The sequence below is a fragment of the Pteronotus mesoamericanus genome, unplaced genomic scaffold (genome assembly GCF_021234165.1).
Source record: "Pteronotus mesoamericanus isolate MK-2021 breed Mesoamerican mustached bat unplaced genomic scaffold, CSHL_Meso_final scaffold_85, whole genome shotgun sequence".
Classification (NCBI taxonomy): domain Eukaryota; kingdom Metazoa; phylum Chordata; class Mammalia; order Chiroptera; family Mormoopidae; genus Pteronotus; species Pteronotus mesoamericanus.
In genome coordinates this window covers 55,488,994-55,511,640 of record NW_026555329.1, presented here as the reverse complement: position 1 = coordinate 55,511,640, position 22,647 = coordinate 55,488,994, and the positions used below count along the sequence as shown (strand labels likewise).

At 37.3% G+C, this 22,647-nt stretch overlaps 1 protein-coding gene and 1 long non-coding RNA gene across 3 annotated transcripts in view; one reads left to right on the top strand and one right to left on the bottom strand.

Annotated features, from left to right (window-relative positions):
• LOC129063287 (uncharacterized) overlaps positions 1-12,038 on the bottom strand; it is a 41,331-nt gene extending 29,293 nt beyond the window's left edge. For both annotated transcript variants that reach the window (XR_008528336.1, XR_008528335.1), the window contains exon 1: positions 11,929-12,038. This is a non-coding gene — a long non-coding RNA (uncharacterized LOC129063287). The remainder of the gene's footprint in view (positions 1-11,928) is intronic.
• CTTNBP2 (cortactin binding protein 2) overlaps positions 1-22,647 on the top strand; it is a 170,286-nt gene that overhangs the window by 81,835 nt on the left and 65,804 nt on the right. Inside the window, exons 4-8 of the mRNA XM_054564250.1 lie at positions 743-2,399; positions 8,582-8,785; positions 10,210-10,309; positions 12,562-12,712; positions 17,507-17,761. Of these exons, the coding sequence (XP_054420225.1) occupies positions 743-2,399; positions 8,582-8,785; positions 10,210-10,309; positions 12,562-12,712; positions 17,507-17,761 (2,367 nt within the window). The remainder of the gene's footprint in view (positions 1-742; positions 2,400-8,581; positions 8,786-10,209; positions 10,310-12,561; positions 12,713-17,506; positions 17,762-22,647) is intronic.

Below are 22,647 nucleotides of genomic sequence, written 5' to 3'. Positions count from 1 at the left end.
CCATTCTCATCTCTTGGTGCAGGAACCCTACATGAAGATGTGCGGTGGCATTCTAGGCAGAGAGAATAGCAAGGTCAAAGACTCTGAGGCAAGAACATGTTCAAGAATGTTCAGGATACTCAAGAGAAACCAATGTAGTGGGATCTAAGTGTGCAAGTGAGACTGAAGTCGGAGATGTCAGAAATTGTGTTCACTGACATTGATTATAGTTCTAATAAGATATTTCTTATTAGCTCTTTCTAGTTTTTAGCTCTTTCTAGTTTTCAAAGAACTTTCATACATAATTTTATATTATTTCTACAGCAGCCCATCATAAGAAGTTTGAAGTTTTTTAAAAAAAATCCTAAGTAATACAATTAGGAAACATAGAAGGAGCTTATAATTTAACTGAAGCCTGCTGTTTACTGGCACTTTTCTTTATACTTTACCTCAAAGATTGGTGAGTAATTTTAAAGCATTAAACCTTAAAAAAATCCATTTCCTAACAGAGCTTTATTTTTACAAAAAATAAAAGTTACTGAACTCTGCGCTGTGATTTGAAGTATGAGATTACTGTTTTTCTTTTCTGTAGTTAACTTCAGTAGATTTAAGAAAATTCTCTATTGGTGTAACTTAGATGTTTTTCATAAAATCATTTACATCTATTTTCTCATTTTAATGAGTCTAAAACCTCACAAGAAGCACTTCTTGGCTAAAAGAATTCTCTGCATATTAAAAGAGCTGTCCTGTGGATTTCTTTCAGCTGGAGATGGAAAAGCTTCAGCTACAAACCCTTGAGCAAGAGCACAAGAAGCTGACCTCGCGCCTGGAGGAAGAGCGTGGCAAGAACAAGCATGTGGTCCTGATGCTGGTGAAGGAGTGCAAACAGCTCTCAGGCAAAGTTATAGAGGAGGCCCAGAAGCTAGAGGAAGTAATGGCCAAACTGGACGAGGAAAAGAAAAGGACCAGTGCATTAGAAGAGGAACTGTCTGCTGAGAAACGAAGAAGCACGGAAATGGAAGCTCAGATGGAGAAACAGCTCTCTGAGTTTGACACCGAACGAGAACAGCTTCGTGCCAAGCTGCACCGAGAAGAAGCACACACCACTGACCTCAAAGAGGAGATAGACAAGATGAAGAAAATGATTGAGCAACTGAAAAGGGGAAATGACAGCAAACCAAGCCTCTCTCTCCCCCGGAAGACAAAAGAGAGGCGTTTGGTCTCCATATCTGTGGGAACAGAAGGCCCTATGACAAGATCTGTTGCTTGCCAGACAGACCTAGTAACAGAAGGCGCTGACCACGTGAAGAAGTTGCCTTTGACTGTGCCTGTAAAGCCTTCCACAGGGAGTCCCCTAGTTTCTGCAAATGCAAAAGGCAATGTGTGCACCAATGCCACCTTGATCAGACCAGGTATTGACAGGCAGGCTTCCCATGGTGACTTGATTGGCTCTTCTCTGCCCACTGTTCCACCTCCAAGTGCAAACAGAATTGAGGAAAATGGACCCAGCACAGGCTCAACACCAGATTTAACAAGTAGCACACCCCCACTTCCCAATAATGCTGCCCCTCCCACCGTGCAAACACCAGGCACAGCTCCCCAGAGCTACTCACAAGCTCCACCTGTGCACAGTTTACATTCACCATGTGCCAATGCATCTCTGCATTCAGGTCTAAACCCACGAATCCAAGCAGCTAGATTTAGATTCCAGGGCAATGCTAATGACCCAGACCAAAATGGCAATACTACTCAAAGTCCTCCATCAAGAGATGTCTCTCCTACAAGTCGTGACAACCTAGTGGCCAAACAACTGGCTCGGAATACCGTGACCCAAGCACTGTCAAGATTTACGGGCCCTCAAGCAGGAGCACCCCCAAGGCCTGGAGTGACCCCCACGGGGGATGTTGGCACCTACCCTCCAGTCGGTCGGACCAGCGTAAAGACCCCTGGTGTAGCACGAGTTGACAGAGGAAACCCTCCTCCTATCCCTCCAAAAAAGCCAGGGCTCTCCCAAGCTCCCTCTCCACCCCACCCCCAATTCAAGGTTATTATGGATAGCAGCAGGGCCTCCAGTGCTGGGGCCAAAGTGGATAACAAAACTGTGGCTTCACCTCCTTCCAGTTTATCCCAAGGGAACAGGGTCATAAATGAGGAGAATCTCCCTAAATCATCCTCCCCTCAGCTGCCACCAAAACCATCCATAGATTTAACTGTGGCACCTGCAGGCTGTGCCGTTTCAGCCCTGGCCACGTCTCAGGTGGGTGCCTGGCCTGCTGAAACCCCTGGACTGAACCAACCCGCATGTTCAGAACATTCCCTTGCCATTCCCACCACCATTGCCTTTTGCTCTTCCATAAACCCTGTTAGTGCCTCATCCTGTAGAACAGGTGCCTCAGACAGCCTCCTGGTAACAGCATCAGGTAAAGGGATTGTAATATTATACCCTTTTTAAGAATGTGGCCTGTCCTCTCACTTGCCTTAATTTCTTTCACATCGCCTTGAAACTTTTTTTTAATTTGATACTTTTTAATATATATTTCTTTCCTCTCTTTTTTTAAAGTCTCCAGGGTATGGCGATTCATCTTGCTATGTGAATTGCAGTTTTGTTATGCTAAGTGCTTTCTTTTCCGTTTTGCTTTTTATAACCCAAAACAGTGGTTTGTAGCATACAGAGACCATTGATTAGGAAGACAAAATCATTTCCATGGGAAAAAAAGACTATTCCTTTTTATTAAATATTTATCTCTCAAGACTTCAATTTTAGTGGGTCATCACCAGGCAGTATGTGTTCAGTTCTACCGCATCTGAGATGACATAAAAGCAATCCTTTCAAGCAGGTATTAACACTACAGTCCAACATGTATTATCAAATTGATTAGATTGTTCTGTAATTGGTATGTCCTAAATTTTAATATCAATTTGGTGTTAACATTTTTTAACCTCAAAAATTGTGTATATTTATCAATCTCTGCTTTAAGTGTAGTTTATTTCAGAAGTCATTTACTCTTATTTCGAGCTGCCTTCTTCCAACACTTGAGCACAGGTGGTTAGCATGTGGCCTACATTAGAGAAGGTGTCCATTGCAGATGTACTTTACAAAGTCACAGAATCCGGGACTCTTGAACAAAAAAGTTGAGAAATCTGGATTTTTCCTTTTGTTATAGTACTAGAGGAAGTGTTTTTTTACCAACTTGACTAGATTAGCTCTTCACAGGATCTTAGTGGTTAGCAGAGACGATTTGTTCTGACAAGAGAGAACTTTAAGAATTTTTTTTCTTCCTTTTGATTTAATCTTTACTGTATTTTTCTCCCATTACCATTTAGTCCCCTTATCCTCCCCGTCCCCCAGCGATCCCCACACTGTTCTCCATGTCCATGAGTCCTTTTTCCTTTTTGCTCCATCCCTCCCCTGTCAACCCCCTCCTCACTAGGTGTCATCTGCTCTCCATAGAAAAACAGGTCGTTGGTAATGACTAGGTAATGAGAGCAGCACACCAGAACTTATTTACCCAATTATAAACTGTCTCCTTGAAATTAAGTTCCTTGAGAAGCTATCTTTATATTTTAGGGGCAAAATTGGAAACAGCAGGGACTTCGATATGAGTCACATCTACATCTGTGTTAGAATCTGGGCTCTGCCACTTACAACTGTGTGCTTTGGGTGCATTTTCTTGAACTGAGAAAGTTTTCTCATTGGAACTTCTGCTACTAACATGGGGAGGGTGACTATTAGGAAGATTTAATATAATATGTGAAAGAGCATTATATTGAGTGTAGAGCAGCATGAGTGATGAATAACTAAAGGTGATATTGCTGCTTCAATGATATCATTACTAAAAGCATTTTTGAAAATTTGCTTTAGAAATGACTTCAGTATTACTTTTTTACATCTTTACAGGCATTCAACATTATACATACAGCCTGAGATGGTATTACTGAGCTAGAAGACCTTCTCCTGGCCTGAAATGATGTTGGGTGTTTCCCACATGTTAAATCCACTCGCAAAGAAGGAATTTTTGCTAGCATTCAGGAGAATCAGAGAATGTGCTGTATGGTTATAAGTTAGTCACAAAACAGATTTCCAAAAATGTTCAGAGCAGTTGAGTGTTATTGACATAAATGCACAAACTACAAAACAGAAAACACTTCCTGGGATATATAAATTTTGTCAGTTTTTAAAAAATACAAAACTATCTTCCCTTTGTACCTTGATGTTTTGTCAGTAGTTGTTTTGGTCATTTCTGTGCACCAGGGTTCAGTAGAAAAGCTTTAAAACCAGGAATCATGACAGATGAACATTTGTCAGTAGGGGTGGGCAAAAGTAGGTTTATAGTTGTGAGTAAATGAAACAGTTTACTCTTGTATTATTATTTATTAATTATTGTATCATTTTTCCATACAAACAACTGTAAATCTACTTTTGCTCACCCCTGTGTACTCACCAGAATGACCTGCATAGGATATAGCAGAATTTTGGATAGAAGAGCCATCTGAAAAATTCCCTTGGTTTGTATCTATAGAGTTAAAGAATAAATAGCGGAACCAAAGAAATAGCAGCCACTGAAAATATGTGAAACTGGTTCCTTATTTTCTATTCTTTGACTTTGTAATTTGCCCAAAATATTTTCAGAACTACAGGATTACCTTGGGTGGGATAACAGGTTTCTATTTCATTTGATTGGAAGATGTGGTGCATTAGTTGAAATGGAAGCAGTGGAGGTCATTACTTATTCAGCAAGTGTTTACTGAACATATAGTATATTCAGGAATGGAAATAATTACATAATGGGGGCATACAACTCCACCATGGGTGTAGGTCAACCAAAACTTTCTAAATGAGATATAGGATTTCGACTCTGCTTTCCATTTAGATTGCTCCTATTTGTATTGCCCTGCTCATTGCAGCTAGGAAGCATCAGAGATCCCTCCAGCCTGCTTCTTAACCCATTTGTGCCTGGGTGAGTTTGTGCCTCTACAGATCATAAACTCATTGCAGGGTAGTAATCTTCTAAAAAGCCACCAAAACCATTGTAATCGCTAAGAGAAGGGCATGGGGACAGAGCACATCTGCCAGATACACAGTGGAGGTCTGTTCCAGTTTCAGTGATGAAAAGAGCACTAGACTAAGTATAAGAAGGTAGAGTTAGTCCATTTCTGCCCCTTTCTAGCTATCACGCTAAAGAGCAAATTTTCTCTTAGCCATTAGATTTCCCTTCTAAAAATGAAAGCATTGAACCAAAAAGTCATAATTCTAGACCAAAAAGACTTATGAAACTTGCCTATTGAATTTTTAAGCAACCCACTACCTTTTCCCTCCTTGGAAAACCACTAGATCTCATGATCTGTCAAAATCCAAAATTCTGTATTTCTATCTCAGCTTATGATAAACAAAGATGATTACTAAAGCACTGAGAAGATCGCAGTGATGAAAGATACCATTTCAATGGATTATGTTGTAAATTACTCTAACTTTATTAATAGTTTTTATGGCCATATGCTAAATTTTTAAATAACATATTGAATTATAAATAAATTAGATTTCTTGTTCTTCCTGGACTTGTTAGATGAACACATTTTAAGTGTCAGATGAATAGAAGCCTAAACCAGGAATCATCCCAGGCAGCTGAGTTTCCATACCCTTGGAAATTTTTTGTTTTTGTTTTTTAATTTGATACATTTAATTTATTTTGATTCAGACCTTTTTTCCTTATTTAAACATACATTTTAAAAATTACTCTCCTCCATGAATGATTGGCTTAAAGGCTAAATCAGAAAGCAAGATTGATCTGAGCTATACATTAACCTTCTCCACACTCTGAAGCTGATGCCAGAAGCTGTTCTCAACTCTTCCTACTGCCATGGCACGTACTGTCTGTTCCCTTCGTCACTGCATGTTCTGTGAGATACTCACCTTTACTGATGCTTGCACGTGACACTGCAGAGCTGAAGACCATTTTCTAACATCATTAAAATAGCTGTGTGACCGTGGATCTGTTCTATCATTACTAAAGCATTACTTAAAAAGTCATTTAAATATTATCATTTTTATCATTGTTGGAAATTTCAAATGAGTTAATAAATTCTCATGGTAAAGTTTTATTTTTCTCATACTTATAGGAGATTTATTATGATAATTTATGTTTGTGCTAGAGAAAATTGGAAATGATAGTGCAGATACAAAATTTACTTAAACTTTATAGTAGTTTATCTTTGTAAATAATTTTAAAAAATGCAAGCTGCTAAGTAATGAGAAAATTAATATATATTTTTCTGCAGTTATGCGTAACAACTATAAGACTCTTGAGTGGTCTTAAGGATTAAGAAAATTTTGTGATAAAATACTTTATCTTTCAGATAGCTTTTCATTAAAAATAGATTTCTCAGGAAATTATATCTATAGTTGACTATTTCCTTATACATCAGTTAAATAAAGTTATATTTAAATTGTCTTCCAAAGGTTAGAATTGTATAGAAAAAAAGATGGAAACAAAACCCAAATAACAGCAAACCATTTAATATACACCTGTTGACATTTTTTTTAATCCTGACCCAAGGATATGTTTTTATTGATTTTAGAGAGAGGAAAAGAGAGGGGAAGGTAAAGGGAAGGGGAGAGAGATGGAAACCTGGATTGGTTGTGCCCCAACTGGGGATCAAACCCACAACCTGTGTATGTGCCTACACCAGGGATCGAATCAAACCTTTTGATGTATGGGACAGCGCTCCAAGCAACTTAGCCACCTGGCCAGGGTAATATTCTTAAAGGGATATCAATAACTAAGAACCCTTGGATGAGATAGAGGGAAATAGACAGAGGGAGGAAGTATAAGAGAGAGAGACAGAGAAAGGGAGGGAAGGAAAGAAAGAAGAGAGGAAAGGAGAAATAAAGTGTGATCCACATTCCCTGCTGTTCTGCAGAGGACAATACAATACCTTCATATTGCCATTGTGTTTGCTTTGCAGTCAAGGTTTCGTACCTTGGTGTTTACAGTTTTTCTGTTTATCACCCATTTCTGATAAGTACTGATATAATTTTTGCGGGTTTGTTTTTGTTTTAATACAAAAGGTAAAATGTACCAGAGAGGAGCCTTCTTGTAAGTATGAAGTAAAAATAATAACTTCTGTAAGAGGAGGTTGATGAATATCAATGGAAAAATATCACAAAGTTTCAATAAATATTTAACTTTATGGCAATTTGAATTCTGTATGTTATTGCAGTCTAATAGAGTAAAAGCAATAACTTATTTATGGGCCCAAAGAAATTGATCATGAAGATATATTATACAGCTTTTAATAAGCAATTCTAGTTTCATTTGTATTTACTACTTTATTACAAAGAATTTTTAAAATGCTGAGAAATCCTTTGATATGTACTCAATATTTATTAAAATAATTTAAGGCCAATAATTAAGATTCAATTATAAGAATTGACTACTACATACATAGTAATGTAAAACCCATATACCTAGAGTGTGCAGAGACTATAAAACATCCATTAAGCATATATTACTATATGGAATGTTACCAGATATATGTAGAAACTGTACCCTGAGGAGTGACAATGTGCACACATGCCTTTATAGTCACATCAGCATTGCCTAGAGGTATTTCAGGCTCCGTGAGGAAGAAAATAAAATCATGTATTTTGAAAGTTAATTGTATTTAAGCATAAAATACACAAAATACCTATGTCACATTAAATAAACATTTTTACTTTACTGTTTTTACAGCTTTTTGATCAAGGAAGAATTCAGAAAATTTTCCATGCTCTATGCAGCCGACTTTACACACTTAACAGATTCTCTTCTAAAGCTGCTAAATACTGATGATAAATATCTAACTATGATAACTCTTATAATTTTTGTTAAATCTGTGTACAGTGTCCTATTCTGTTGGCTGATTAAAAATGTCCAGAATACATGTTATAAAGATGGCCAGATGATACAGTCTTCAAAATTGTATTGATTATTTGTGCTGATATATTTTAGATCCAATTATATATGTAGTGCTTTAATTAGCTGTTGATACTGAGTAGTAGTTGGCCCCCCATTATTTTTATTCTCAAATACGGAAATTCAAGGAGTGTAAGTAAATTGACAGTATTTGGTCCAACTCAATGGTTTATGTAAAATTAAGTAGCTTGGAAACATTGTCAGAAAAGGAAAATCTCTATTTCTTAAAATTATTTCTGTCTTATACCTGAAGATACCAGTTCACTTTTTTAGATTGATACTGAAATTGAAAACATCTGTACATAATTTTAAAATTCAAATTGCTTTGAAACCTTGAAGATGAATTTGAACTTCCAATATGAAACAGCCATCTTAGTTTCCTAAAACCAATCCCCACTTTAACCCTTATCTGTGCAAGACTGATGTCTAAAAATAATGTCACCATGTATGTTAATTAGTAGATGTAAGATTGAAATAACAGTACAGATTTGTGCTAAGTACTTATTAACAGATTGATAATGTTAGAAACCACATAATCCTCTAAGAATACATGTTCATGTGTCTGTGTGTATGTAATTCAGAAAGCAATGGGTAATGTCTGTCACTTGTCCTTGCTCCTACTCTCTAACTGGGGTCACTTTAACCCACAGGCTGGTCACCCTCCCTAACCCCTTTGCTAATGAGTGGTGGTCCTGCCCCCCTGGCTGGCAGGCCCACCCTTCTTCAGCAAGCTGCTGCCCAGGGAAATGTCACTTTATTATCAATGCTGCTTAATGAAGAAGGACTGGACATTAATTACTCCTGTGAAGATGGCCATTCTGCCTTGTATTCTGCTGCTAAGAATGGACATACAGGTAAAGATATCGATAGTATTACCTCATCGTATAAATACCCGTTTGCAAAAGGATGGAGAGGCAAAAGCATTTGTAACACTGTCATGAGCAAGACTTTCATTTTTATTTCAATTTTCCCTTACAGGTAGCACTGGATAATTTATTTTTTTATGATTTAAAGATTCTTGTAAATGTTTTTAAAAATCCAAATCATACAGTTTTATCATAATGTAAAATGTTTAGCAGCTAGGAAAAAGTAATCTTTGTTTTGTGCCAATAAATGTATTATGTATGTAGAAATTTTAGGTCTAGTAACTAACACACATTGTAGAATAAAGTCCTCCATCTGTGATCACTTTGATCAGGACAAAACAGCCCTACTTTGCCTGTTAGAAATACCTGGTGTGTGGGAAAGTCAAAGCACCTGAACTTCAGTGCATGCTACAGAGGGAAAGTTTTAGTAGTTATGAAAAGTCATGGGTCTGAAATTGTTCTGTAGTTGATGCAGTTTATACTTATTTGGATTGTTTTAGAAACTAAAAAGTTGTACAATTGTAAACAACATATTGAAGAAGTCCAGGCATTATTTTTGTTCCTTGAATTGCAAAGCCTAGTCAAATATACTAAAATAAAAGCTAGTGAAGAAAAAGATGATTTGACTGCAGATGCAAAGTCAAATACCATTGCATATGGTAGCCATACGATTGTCGATTAATTCAGATAAGGTGGCTTCCTTGGAAGTCTTCAGAACTTTCCTGTATTCAGGTGGATTAAATGGAAGATTCTAATGAGCTCAGAAAGTAGCTCATTGTTTTGAAAATAGTTTGGCGTTCATTTTTACTTCAAAAGCATTATGGGAATTTTCTTTAGTATAGAGAAATTAAATCTAGTGAATTACAAGAGGAACATGAGATCTAAGTGGTGCTATTTATGACTGAGTCAGGCGACTTTCTATGGATCCTCCTTTACTGTCATTATGGAGTTAAGTGTAGGATGACCATTACACAAAAGCATTTTAAAGATGAAAACATAAAGTAAGAGTTTACTAAATATAAAGAATGGTATTTCAATTTAGTGAATGGATTTGGATCTCCATCCAATAACATTATTTTCTGGGGTAGTATGGTAGAAAAATCTGGTAAAGTGTTTTCTGACACATGACAGGCAGTTCTCTCACTCATCAGCAATTCTTCCCAAAGCACCAAAAGAAAGTAAAGATCATATCTTAGTTGGTGAGTCTGGGGTATTTCAATGTTCAGAAAAAGAGGCTACTTTCCCTGTAAACAGTCTGGAATCTCACATTTGCCATGATACAACTAATTGTCGGGTGGACTGTCCTTAGGGAGAGGTCCTTTGGGTTTAGTATCTGTCTACAGTTTTCATAGAGTTTGGCTCACTGAAACTCTACATGGGGAATGAAAGTGACTTTCTATTAAAACCTGTAGACTGTGTGAGATTGCTGCTGAATGCAGAAGCCCAAGTCAATGCTGCTGATAAAAATGGCTTCACACCCTTGTGTGCTGCAGCTTCTCAGGGACATTTCAAGTAAGTGATGCTTTTTCTTTTCTTATGAGGAGAAGTTCTTCATAATTTGCACACATATTTTTGTTCTAGCTGAATATGTAAACTAGCGCTTAAAATCTAGTGTCAAGTAAATTTACTAAGTATTTTTGAGGATTTAAACACACTAGGAACTTGAAATTGCTCTCAGTAATTGGTTAAGCGTTGCATACGAGGGAAGTGAAGAAGAGAAATACGCAGTGTCCAAACCTCATGTGACAGTATAGTAACATATATTTTGTGGCAGTATAGTAACATATATGCAGTAATTTTAATGGGCTGTTAGACTTTGTTTTTTGCTATTTTCCACCACCCCAACACAAAGAAACCTTTTTACTTACAATGGCATTAAAAGTAAAGCATAGAACTATACTATTTTTTAACAATCTTAACTTACTAGTAGCAATTTATTCAGTATTAAATCTCAGTTATTTTCCTTGTTCTTTTTTTAAAATGAAGAAGAAATTTTATATACTGAAAGTAATGAGAGCACAGAACGAAAAGAGCCTATCAATTAAAATATACATAACTTTAGCAGTGATTCCTTCAGTAGCTTATTACTAAGGCAGTTGAACATAGTAATAGTTTTTTTAAATTGTGTCCTATTTTACTGAAAGAGAATTTAGCTAAGTTGTTTTCTTTGCCTGTGCTGAAAAAGCAGGGATTACAAGCTATTTTCAATTTTTTACATCGCTACCCTGATAGAAATGTTCTTTAACAAATTTCTGAATTCTTAAAATAGGGGTTTTAAGGTTCATACTAATGTTATTTAAAAAGTTAAGGGATTAAGCAAAACAAACAAACAAACAAACAAAAACCCCAAAAACCTCATAGACAGATAACAGTATGGTCCTTACCAGAGGGCAAGGGAGTGGCTAGACATAAGCCAGAGTGAGGGGCGGCTAAATGGTAATGGAAAGAAACATGACTTGGGGTGGTGAGCACACAATACAATATACAGAGGATGTATTGTAGAATTATATAATAATTCTTAAGCCTACATAATTTTATTAACCAGTATAACCCCAATAAAATCAATTAAAATTATAAGTGGAAAAATTTCTAAATTCAAAATGCATCCATAAAGTATACATTATTTCTTTTTTTCTGCATGTCATCACCCTGAGTTGTTATTGAAAACTGTAGATTTTGCCCTCATTTTTTGCATGTCTTGAGTCCTCCAAAAGGATTTCTTCTGGGCTATACTTTTACCTTTACTGTCACCAGGCAATCTGCAGGGCCACTTGCTTGAATAGTATAATAGTCATGGGAATAGAGGCATAGATAGCTTTACAAAAAGGAAGAATGCTGGGGTTGATTAATTTAAATGTGCATATTATACATACACTTTAAAATATAACTTAGTTTTAGTATATGTTTATACATACACACACATACACACACAAATCAAATGTTAAGGGAATCCACAAGAAAACATGCATCCGCTGTTAAAAAAAAAAAAAAAAGATGTGAATCGCTCCTTATTTTAACTATGATTTAGTCCTCTTTTCTAAGTTTATTTTCATCTAATTTTATAAACTCAAGATTCAGTGTTTAGTTGTTTAGTAAGTGATAGTTTGTCTTGAATTTACCTCATTTCTTACCTCATGTCTTGATTCTCAGGGCAATGAGTTTCTGCTTAGCTATGTCTTTTTCCTGGTAAACTAGCATCCCTTTAGGAGATGGGACAGCCTCTGCTGTCTTTTCCCCCCAGGCAACCTTTTCCTCCCTGCTTGCTGCTTTTTATAGTGGAGGCACATGGTGCCCCGCTGGCTGTCTGCACTATTTATAGTTATTTTCTCAAATGAAAAATCTCAGAATGACTCAGCAGCCTGATTTATTTGAAGGTTCAAACTATTTCAAACCACTAATAATATATATGTCAAGCACAGTTAAATCATTCATACTAATAAGTTAAACACATTCTAAGGACTCCACTTTTTCCAAGTTGGTTACAGAGAAAGGTCATAAACCAGGTTTCACTTACTCAAAGTTGCTGTTTTAAATGTTCATGGGAGTAATGAAGTTTGTGATTAAAATACATCTTCTAGCCTTGTTAAGAAACAATTCCCATATAGTAAGACCCACAATAATTTATGATGCACACTTATATATTTCATGTATATAAAGATGCAAAATTACTTCATAATTATTATCAAAATTTAATATTTTGGTCAGGTGGCACTTCAGAAATCAAACCCAGTTTCCCTGAAATTAATTATAATCTTGGTGTTTAGGTGTGTAGAATTCTTAGTTGCATATGATGCTGACATTAATCATGCTGCTGATGGAGGACAGACCCCTCTATACCTGGCCTGTAAAAATGGAAATGAAGAATGTATTAAACTCTTGTTGGAAGCTGGAAGTGACCGAAGTATAAAAACCAGAGTGAGTATCAGTTTTGGGGGTTTTGTTCTGTAATTTACAATGTGTCTACAAATTGTACAGCTAGAAAAATAAAATATATTAAAAAGCTAGAGTTTGCTTTGTTTTGCTTTTGGGATATTGGGTAAGGACAGTGTCTATTCTCTCAGTCTCTACTAACTAAAAGCCTTGTCTTAACCTAACCAGACCTTTATCTTTGAACCTCAGCTTATTCAAAATGAATATCTGTGTCCTGACTTTTTTCAGAATTAGGTGAGAGAATGGACTTACTAGCTTTTATTCATTCCACAGATATTCCCTGAGTACCAGGTGTGCTAGGGACTAAGGGAGACAGCAGCAGCCAAAGTAGCCCCTGCCCTCATTGATCTTATATTCCATTATTGGGGGGAGGGCAACAGTAAACAAATAAGAGAATAGATAGTAGTTGGATGTGTAGGAGATGGGAGTGCCGGGGGCGGGGTTTACTCTACAATAACCAGTCAGAAAAGTCTTCAGTGAAAATGTGACAATTGAGCCAAGACCTAAAGGAAATGAAGGAATGGGTCAAGAAGGGACAAGGAGAGCCATGTGCCAGGCCTGAGCAAGAAACAGTAAATGCAGAGGTCCCAGGTGGGAGAGAGGTGGCACCTCAGTGTACTTCAGGGAGATGTGGGTCATGATGAGGACTCTGGGTAAGAGACTGGATGGCTTTGAACAGAAGGTGGATATGAACTAACTCGTTTTTGTAAGAATCACTCTGGCTGCAGGGATAAGAAGAAATTGTAAGTAGGGAGGCACAGAACAGATGACAGGAGGCCTGTCAGGCATCTGTTGTATTAACTGAGGGAAAAAGTAGTGGTTTGGATCAAGATTGAAGGGTAGAGGGAGGAATGGTCCAATTCTGGATGTATTTTCAAGGTGCATTATATATATTTTTAAAGTGCTACAGAAGTATAAACTTTGGCAGTTGTGGCAATGATGGTATTAGAAAAAGTGTTGTGTAATGGCTGAGAAGTCAGGGTCCAGAGTTAGACCTTGTGGCTTTAACCTTGTCTCCACAATGTAGCATGATCTTGGGCAAGTTATCTTACTTCTCTTTTCCTTGGTTGATCACTCTATAAAATGAGGTTAATAGTGGCCGCCATTATTAGGGTATTGAAATGAGCCTGTCTATATAAGGTGATTGGTATAGTGCCTGAGAATTGTAAGCACTCGACAAATGTTAGCAGTCCTCATCGTCACCACCACCACCACCACCACCACCATCAATAGGAGAACTGAGTTGTAACGTGTAAATGAAAGGGAATTTTGTGATGACCTTTGCCCTGCACTGGAGGAGGCTTATTTGTGTTGACTCTTTCTCCTAGAATGATGTTTGTTATTGCTAAGATTGTGCAGCACCTCACAGAGTTTAGGGTCACTGGTTTAATTTGCCTCAGAACTTGAAACACTATGTGGAAATGCACTATAAAACCTAACATGCTAATGGAACTGTTGACTTCACCTTGCACAGTTTTGATACTGCCTGTAAAACTGCACAGGTGAAGAAAGATTTTGAAGCTGACAAAGTCCTTGGATAGTACTTTTGGCTCAGCCACATGGGAATACATTTGAAATAAAACGTCTCAATTAAGTCTCCAAAATTTGTCTTCATCAAGCTATTATGATGCTCTTGAAGACTGAGAAAGCAGCCCTGTGTACACTGACAAGCATTTCTCTGACGGAGGCTCATCTAAGGGCTGGAGGAGTTACGGAGCTTCCATCATGATCCATTGTTCATTGGGTTCAGGCATTATATTATTTTTGTTATTGCAACTTCCCATAATATTATGTAGTAATCACCACCCTCCAACATATTCCTAATGAAAGACAAATGTAGACTTTTTAATTTCCAAAGGTTATCTGTACCTTAGATTCATTCTGTTAATAGAGAATTGACTGTACTGGGTATCCATTTCACAGGAAACATCCTTAAAATTTTTTAGGATAAAAAGGTACATTATCTGTTTTATAGATCACTCTTTGATCTGGACTTTTTAAGAAATTTCCCAAAAGAACCAATACTAAAGGGTATAACCAGGGAAATAAGTTAGGTATAAATATTTTCCATTGAATCTTATTGTTAAAGATATTTTTTAAAAAACTTTATTTTTGAAAATCTGAGAGAATAGTGTTATGTTTATTCATGCTATTTTATATGCTTTATCTGAGAATTCTATGAGGTTACACACACAGATTTCATTATGAAATTGTGAAATTGTACCTTAATGTGAAAATTGAATGAATTTTACATTACCAAGCTGAATGAAAAATAAATAGTGCCACAGAAAAATTTGTCACATCCCTCTAAGTTGGAGAACACAGAAATCCATGCTGTCCTGCAAGTTGTTGAAAGTACAGAGGTAAACAGTATAATTAATAGAGGATTTTAAAGAATAATTATCTCCTGTTACTTTTAATAAGAAATCAAAGGAGAATGGAAGATTGAAAGTTTTTCAGGAAAGGCTGCATGGTATTTATAATGTAAATTAGGTATGCTTAGGAGCACTTATACTCCAGGAGCTGCGTAAGGCTGATACCCAAGTAAAGGTGTCCACAGCCCAGCAGAGAACAAGCCATGAAACGCTTTGCCTGGCTGGAGCTTGCTGGAGTCCGTCCAAGCACTGTATGGTATTCCAGTTACTGCCCATGGTCTTATCTCAGCCAAGTTGACCTCATTGGTATGCAGTACAGAACCAGACAAGAAACCCACTTTATCAAAGGATAGCTTTAGCAAATGATCAGATGATTCAATCTAAGTGTAGACTGTTACCATTTATTGTCTAGTTTTCTCCCTGTCTTTTACCCTATATTTTTTAAAGTGTGCTGAAGCTCAGTAAAAAATATCTAGCATAACAGTATGAAACACCATTAACAAACCAAAAATGGAGGTGAAGCTGCCTATAGTCACAGAAGCCAAACTCATGAAGCAGATGATGATGTAAGAGAAAAGAGGTTTTATTCAGGTGCTGCACAATCTATGAGAATGACAGACCCCTGTCTCAAAGCTCATACCCTCTGCAAAACCAAGACAAAAGTACATTTCAAAATACAGTCCTTTGAAGCCCACCAATGGTTGCTAAGTGGCTGTCCAGGTAGCTTAGCTTGTTCCCAGCTGCCGTCCATTTCAGGCTACCTCTTGAAGCCTGCATGTGGAGCCTATGTGGTCATCGGCCATGCAGCTGCTAGGGCTGCAAGGTTGTGTGCTCCAGGGAGAGAGCACATGAGAGCATCACCAGGTGGGCAAGAGTGAGAGAGGCTCCCTCCTGGAGGCCATGGGCCCCATGGCTGCTAAGGAGAGAACGGAACAGTGCCCTGTGCCAGTGCAGGTCATGAACCAGCCAGAGCAGGCCTATTATTTTTGTTCCCTTGGGATTATATTAGCTTGGGTGTGAAGCAGGCCAGGTGCTTTCTCAAAATCCAAACTTTTGAGTGCTTTGGGTGGGTCTACCTCCCAACCAATTCCTTCTTTTCCCAGGCTAGACTGATAGACCTCTTCAGTCTGGCACCTCCCCCGATACCATTTTGACTTCTGTGGTGCATGTGCCTGCCTTCACTTGATCCCACCCCCAATCTGGTACTGGAAGGGAGGAGGCTTTTTCCTATCCAATTATCTTGCTGTTTTTTTGCTCTGAGTCTAAGAACCTCCCCCTGCTTCCATCTTGGCCAATGGAGGAGATTCCCCAGGCTCTGGACAGACTGTTTACTGGTGACAACACTGCATGAAAAAACATGCTGGTAGGAAATAAAATAAAGCCAAAACACAAATCACCAAAATAAAGCTCAGTTCTTTTATGAAAGTCTTAAAAATCTAATGAAGACAAGTACTTGAGTAGAAGGCAGATCCATCTCTATATAAAAATATATACAGGACTCAAAGGGTAAAAAGGTTTTCCCTAGAATAGTGCTTGTTGAACTTTAGTGCATCCGGATCACCTGGATTGCTTGCCATGCCCTAAAATTTTATGATTTTTGTAGGTTTTGAGTGATGCTCAAGAATTTGCATTTCTAACAAATTTTCAGGTGATGCTGATGCTGATCGTCTCGAGACCATACCTGAGAACCACTGCCCTAGAAAAGAGTTGAGTCTACTCTAGAAACCAGCTAAGTGGGTGATTGAGCCTTCAAAGTAACATATTCCAGAAAATGGACTCAGTCATTTTAGTTGGAACATTTTCTAAGCTTGCATGTATCAATGGCCCACTGCCATCACAAAACACTCAGTAGAGGCCCATGGGCACACCATGCAGTAATTTGGCTCTGTTTTTCCTGTATCCCTATCTTTTCCCTATTATCTACAATCTTTTGGAATCATTAACATAAAATTTTAAGATCACTAGAATTAGGACTCTGCCCTATAAATAAAACTGGCTTATAATAGCATTTATTTAGTACATTGTTAATAACACTGTAGCTAGATACACATTTTTAAAAATTTCTTTATGCTAAAGTTCACTGTCTTTTGTACTATTAAACTGAGATTTTGGTTCACCATACATAATGTTTAATATTGGCCTGGGCAGTACCTACTCACTCCAAATGGTTAACTTTTAAGTAGAAATTCTTACAAAATAGCAAACATGAGTCATAGCAATGGCAATACACTAATTGACAGAGGTCAGAGAACTTGACTCATCAGTGATAACTTCAGGATTGGAATGCCTGCGTTTCCCAGCTCAATGGTCCATGCTCAGGAACATTTAGAGGTGAACCTTAAGTAACACCATTCTCAATATTAACACTGTAATCAACCACTTCCCCTGATCATTTTATTTTCAGGATGGCTGGACACCAGTTCACGCAGCTGTGGACACTGGTAATGTGGACAGCCTCAAGCTTCTTATGTACCATAGAGCACCAACTCGTGGAAATTCCTTGCATGAGGAGGAGATCAGGTTGGATGTTTTTGACTTGGATCAGGGAGAAGAGAGTCCTGAAGGCAGAGCCAAACCTGTTGTTCCTGCAGACCTCATTAATCACGCCGACAGAGAAGGCTGGACTGCTGCCCATATTGCTGCTTCAAAGGGTTTTAAGGTGTGTCTGGGGCAGCTGACCTCATTATGCAGTTATAATTTGATGAGTGCCAAAGTTGTCTGCTGTTGACTGAGTGTATATCAGTTGAATAGTAGGAGACTGAATGATACCATTGTAGTAGATGATTAGCTAGCTACCTATATGAACGGATTTTTTTTTTCTGTCGAGCAGATATTTATGGTCAAGAGTATATGACACTTTTCATAAAAAATGTTTGGAGTTTGTTAACAAGAAATGTGGGAGAATTTTTAGACTATCTCATCTAAAATTAGGGAAAAAAAGTTTGGTGTTGATTTAGTCCACTAGGTTGTTTGATTCAGTACCAAGGCCATGATACTAGTTAGAGGGAGGGCCAGGACTCAAATACATGCCCTCTAATATGAACAGCCTCATTACACCCTACCTTTGTTGTCCTGCTTATAGAGGGAGCTCTGGATTTTACTCATCAGTCAGAGTTGAAAACGATTCTGATTATTAAGGAAATGATATAGTGGGACATTCATTTATACCTCTTTTTCTATTTATGCTATTTTGGAAATAATATGCTCTAGCAATAATAAGGTATTAGAAACTTCTGAGTGCATGGCACTGCATGCTATCATTTGCAGGGATCATTTATGCCATTAGGTAACTCTTTAGTCCAGTGGCAAGGGTGTATGTACAAGACAGCTGTAGGATAAGAGAAGTACAAAAAAACTAAAACAAGGTAATAGAAAGTCCACTACAATTGACATTATATTAAAAAGAAGTGTATGGTTGGAACAGTACAAAAATGCACTATTTTTATGGAGAAAAAAAGAGAGAATGCCCACTAATTTCAGAGAGCACTTTGCAGGGGTGTTGGGCTCAGAAGTGACTCATTCTAGAGGAGCTAGATATCATTTGGAGCCTTGCAGAGTGGGCTGGGTTTGCCATTGTCATGGGGAAAGAGTAGTTCAGATGGAGGAAGCAATAGGAACAGAAAAATGGGAAGGCAGGTGGGTAGCAGCTCCATCTGACCTAAGGAGGAGAAATAAGACTGGACTGGGAGTTCCATGGGATTGCATGGGCCTTCAGTGATATATTAAGGAGTTTGGGCTTTATTTACTAGTCATTTAAAGCCGTTGAAAGGTTTTGCACAAAGAAGAAAAAAATCAGCTCTCTAGTTTAAATTAATTAATTTGGCAAAAACATTTAGAAGATTTGGGATTATGAAAAAGTGGGTGTCAAGGGAGAGAGACTAGGTTAAAGAGGACGGGAATGGTAGAAATAATAGGAGGTATTTAAGACTAAAAATGTCCACAGGTTGAAGACAGATTAGATATGGGAAATGACGGAGCAAAACAGAAGGGTAACAGTGATGTTCCCAGAAAGAAAGAAGAGGTATCTTTGTGATCAAGAAGATAGAATGTGAGTTCAGACAAGCTGAATTTAAGTGCTGTGATATGTTCATCCAGTTAGAGACACCTGGGAATACATAAAAATATGCATTTGGAGCACCTGTGGTTGGGTGACTTTGTGTTATTATGATCTAGAAAAGCTGTTAATTTTGGACTTTGGTTGTTTTTTATTTTTTTTAAGTGAGAAAAAGGTGTGATTCAATTTAATGGTAAGGTATTCTTCATTAGCAATTTTTCATTTTATTCTTTAACAAAAAACTACAAAACTCCTGTGAACTTAATAAATATGCACGTGTATTGATTTGCATGGAATTTAATAGCATTTGACATAAAAATTTTTAGGAGACAAAGCTGGGAAATGTGAGAAGTTTGCATTTGAAACTACACTGCCTTTTTTATTAATATGTATTAAATGCCTTACCACTATTGTGACTTGCCTGGGAAATTTATTTCTTCATTTACAAAAAATGCTGTTATTCTGTTGGTGATAGTTTGCAGTCTATTTATTATAATTTATGAAAAATATTCCCACTTCATAAAATATTTCGTTATTTTTTCTTTCTTTTTTGATTCAGATACATTTGTCTCCGTTTTTCCACCACAACTTTCCCCTGCCCCATCCCCTGCCACCTCCCATCCTCAATCCTTCCCCACATTGGCTTTGTCCATGGATTGTTTATACATGTTCCTTGATTTGACCCGCCCCCTTCCTTTTCCCATTATCTACCTTCCACCTTCCATCTCATTACTGTCCATTTGTTTTTCCTTTCTATATTACTGGTTATGTTTTTCTTGTTTGTTCATTTTGTTGATTAGGTTCCACTTATAGGTGAGATTTTATGGTATTTGTCTTATAACCCCTGGCTTATTTCGCTTAGCATAATGCTCTCCAGTTCCAACTATGCTGTCGCAAAGTGCAGCAGCTCTTTCTTTCTTTCTGCTGCATAGTATTCCATTGTGTAAATGTACCATAGTTTTTTGATCCATTCATTTATTGATAGCACTTAGGTTGCTTCCACCTTGGCTATCTTAAATTGTGCTGCTATGAACATTGGGGTGCATAGGTTCTTTCAAATTGGTGTTTTGGGATTCTTAGGGCATAATCCTAGCAGTGGAATTGCTGGGTCAAAAGGCAGCTCCATTTTTAGATTTTGAGGACATTCCAAACTGTTTTCCACTGTGGCCCCACCAGTCTGCATTCCCACCAACAGTGTACTAGGGTTCCGTTTTTCTCCACAACCTCACTGGCACTTGTCGTTTGTTGATTTGTTTTTGATGGCCATTCTGACCGGTGTGAAGTGGTATGTCATTGTGGTTTTCATTTCCATTTCTCTGATGGCTAGTGATGATGAGCATCCTTTCATGTGTCTCTGGGTCCTCTGTATGTCCTCCTTGGAGAAGTGTCTATTCAGGTCACTTTGCCCATTTTTTAATTGGATTGTTTGTCTCCTATAGTGGAGTAGTGTGAGTTCTTTATATATTTTGGAGATCAAACCCCTATCTGATGTATCATTGGCAAATATACTTTTCCCATACGATTGGTTCCCTTTTGATTTTGCTGATGTTTTCTTTAGCTGTCCACATGTGCCACGATTTATATTTAAGTCTTTTATCCTTTTTGAGTTTATTTTTGTGTATGGTATAAGTTGGTGGTAGAATTTCAATTTTTTGTATGTAGCTGTCCAGCTCTCCCAATATCATTTGTTGGAGAACTTATTTTTACTCCATTTTAAGCTTCTGCCCTCTTTTTTGAATATTAATTGACTATAGATACATGGATTTATTTTGAGGCTCTCTATTCTGTTCCATTGACTTATGTGTCTGTTCTTATGCCAGTACCAGACTGTTTTGATTACAGTGGCTTTGTAATATAGTTTGATGTCAGATATTGTGATCTCTCCCCCTTTGTTCTTCTTTCTCAAAATTGCTACAGCTATTCGTGGTCATTTATTGTTCCCTATAAATTTTTGAAATGTTTGTTCTATATCTGTGAAGTATGTCATTGTTATTTTTAGAGATTGCGTTGAATCTATAAATCACTTTGGGTAGTATGGACATTTTGATGATGTTAATTCTTCCAATCCATGAACACAGTATATGCTTCCATTTATTTGTGTCTTCCATATTTCTTTCTTTAGTTTTGTGTAGTTTTGAGTACAGGTCTTTTACCTCCTTGGTTAGGTTTATTCCTAGGTACTTTATGTTTCTTGTTGCTATAGCAAATGGGATTTTTTCATGATTTCCGATTCTGATATTTCATTGTTGGTGTACAAAAATGACTTCAATTCCTGAATATTGACTTTGTATCCCTCTGTGTGGCCAAATTCACTTATTAGGTTGGGTAGTTTTTTAGTGGAGTCTATGGGGTTTTCTATGTACACTATCATGTCATCTGCAAACAATGACAGTTTTACTTCCTCCTTTCCAACTTGGATGCCTTTTATTTCTTTTTCTTGTGTGATCACTGTGGCTAGGACTTCCAATACTGTGTTGAATAGAAGTGGTGAAGTGGACATCCTTGTCTTGTTCCCAATCTTAGCAGTAAAGCTTTCATTTTTTGCCCATTGATTATGATGTTGGTTGTAGGTTTTTCATAATGGCGTTTATTATGTTGAGGTATGCCCCCTTTATTCCCACTTTTCTGAGTGTTTTTATCATAAATGGGTGCTGTATCTTATCAAATGCTTTTTCCACACCTATTGATACTATCATGTGGTTTTTGTTTACGTGATTTATTACATTTATTGAGTTGTGAATATTGAACCATCCTTGTATCCCTGGGGTGAATCCCACTTGATCGTGGTGGATGATCTTTTTAGTGTATTGCTGGAGGCAGTTTGCCAATATTTTGTTGAGGATTTTAGCATCTGTGTTCATCAGCAATATTGGCCTGTAGTTTTCTTTTTTGTGTGTGTCTTTATATGGTTTTGAGATTAGGATGATGGTGGCCTCATAAAAAGAGTTTGGGAGTCTTTCCCCCTCTTGAATTTTTTGGAAGAATCTGAGGACAGGGGTTAGCTCTTCCTTAAATGTTTTATAAAATTATCCTGTGAAACCATCCAGCCCTGGGCTTTTGTGTGTCAGGAGTTTTTTTGAATACTGCTTCAATTTCACCAGCTGTCATTGGTCTGTTCAGGTTTTCTTCTGCCTCTTCATTCAGTGTTGGAAAGTTATACTTTTCTAGAAATTTGTCCATTTCATCGAAGTTTTCAAATATCTTGGCATATACTTGTTCTCAGTAATTTCTTACAATCCTTTGTATTTCTGTGGTATTAGTTGTTATTTCCACTCTTTCATATTTGATATTATTAATTTGGGTCCTCTCCATTTTTTTCTTGATGAGTCTTCTTAAAGGCTTGTTGATTCAGTTTATCTTTTCAAAGAATCAGCTCCTGTATTGGTTGATCCTTTGAATTTTTCTTTTAGTCTCTATGTCATTCAGTTCTGCTCTGATCTTGATTGTTTCCTTCCTTCTACTCGCTGTGGACTTTGTTGTTGTTTCTCCAG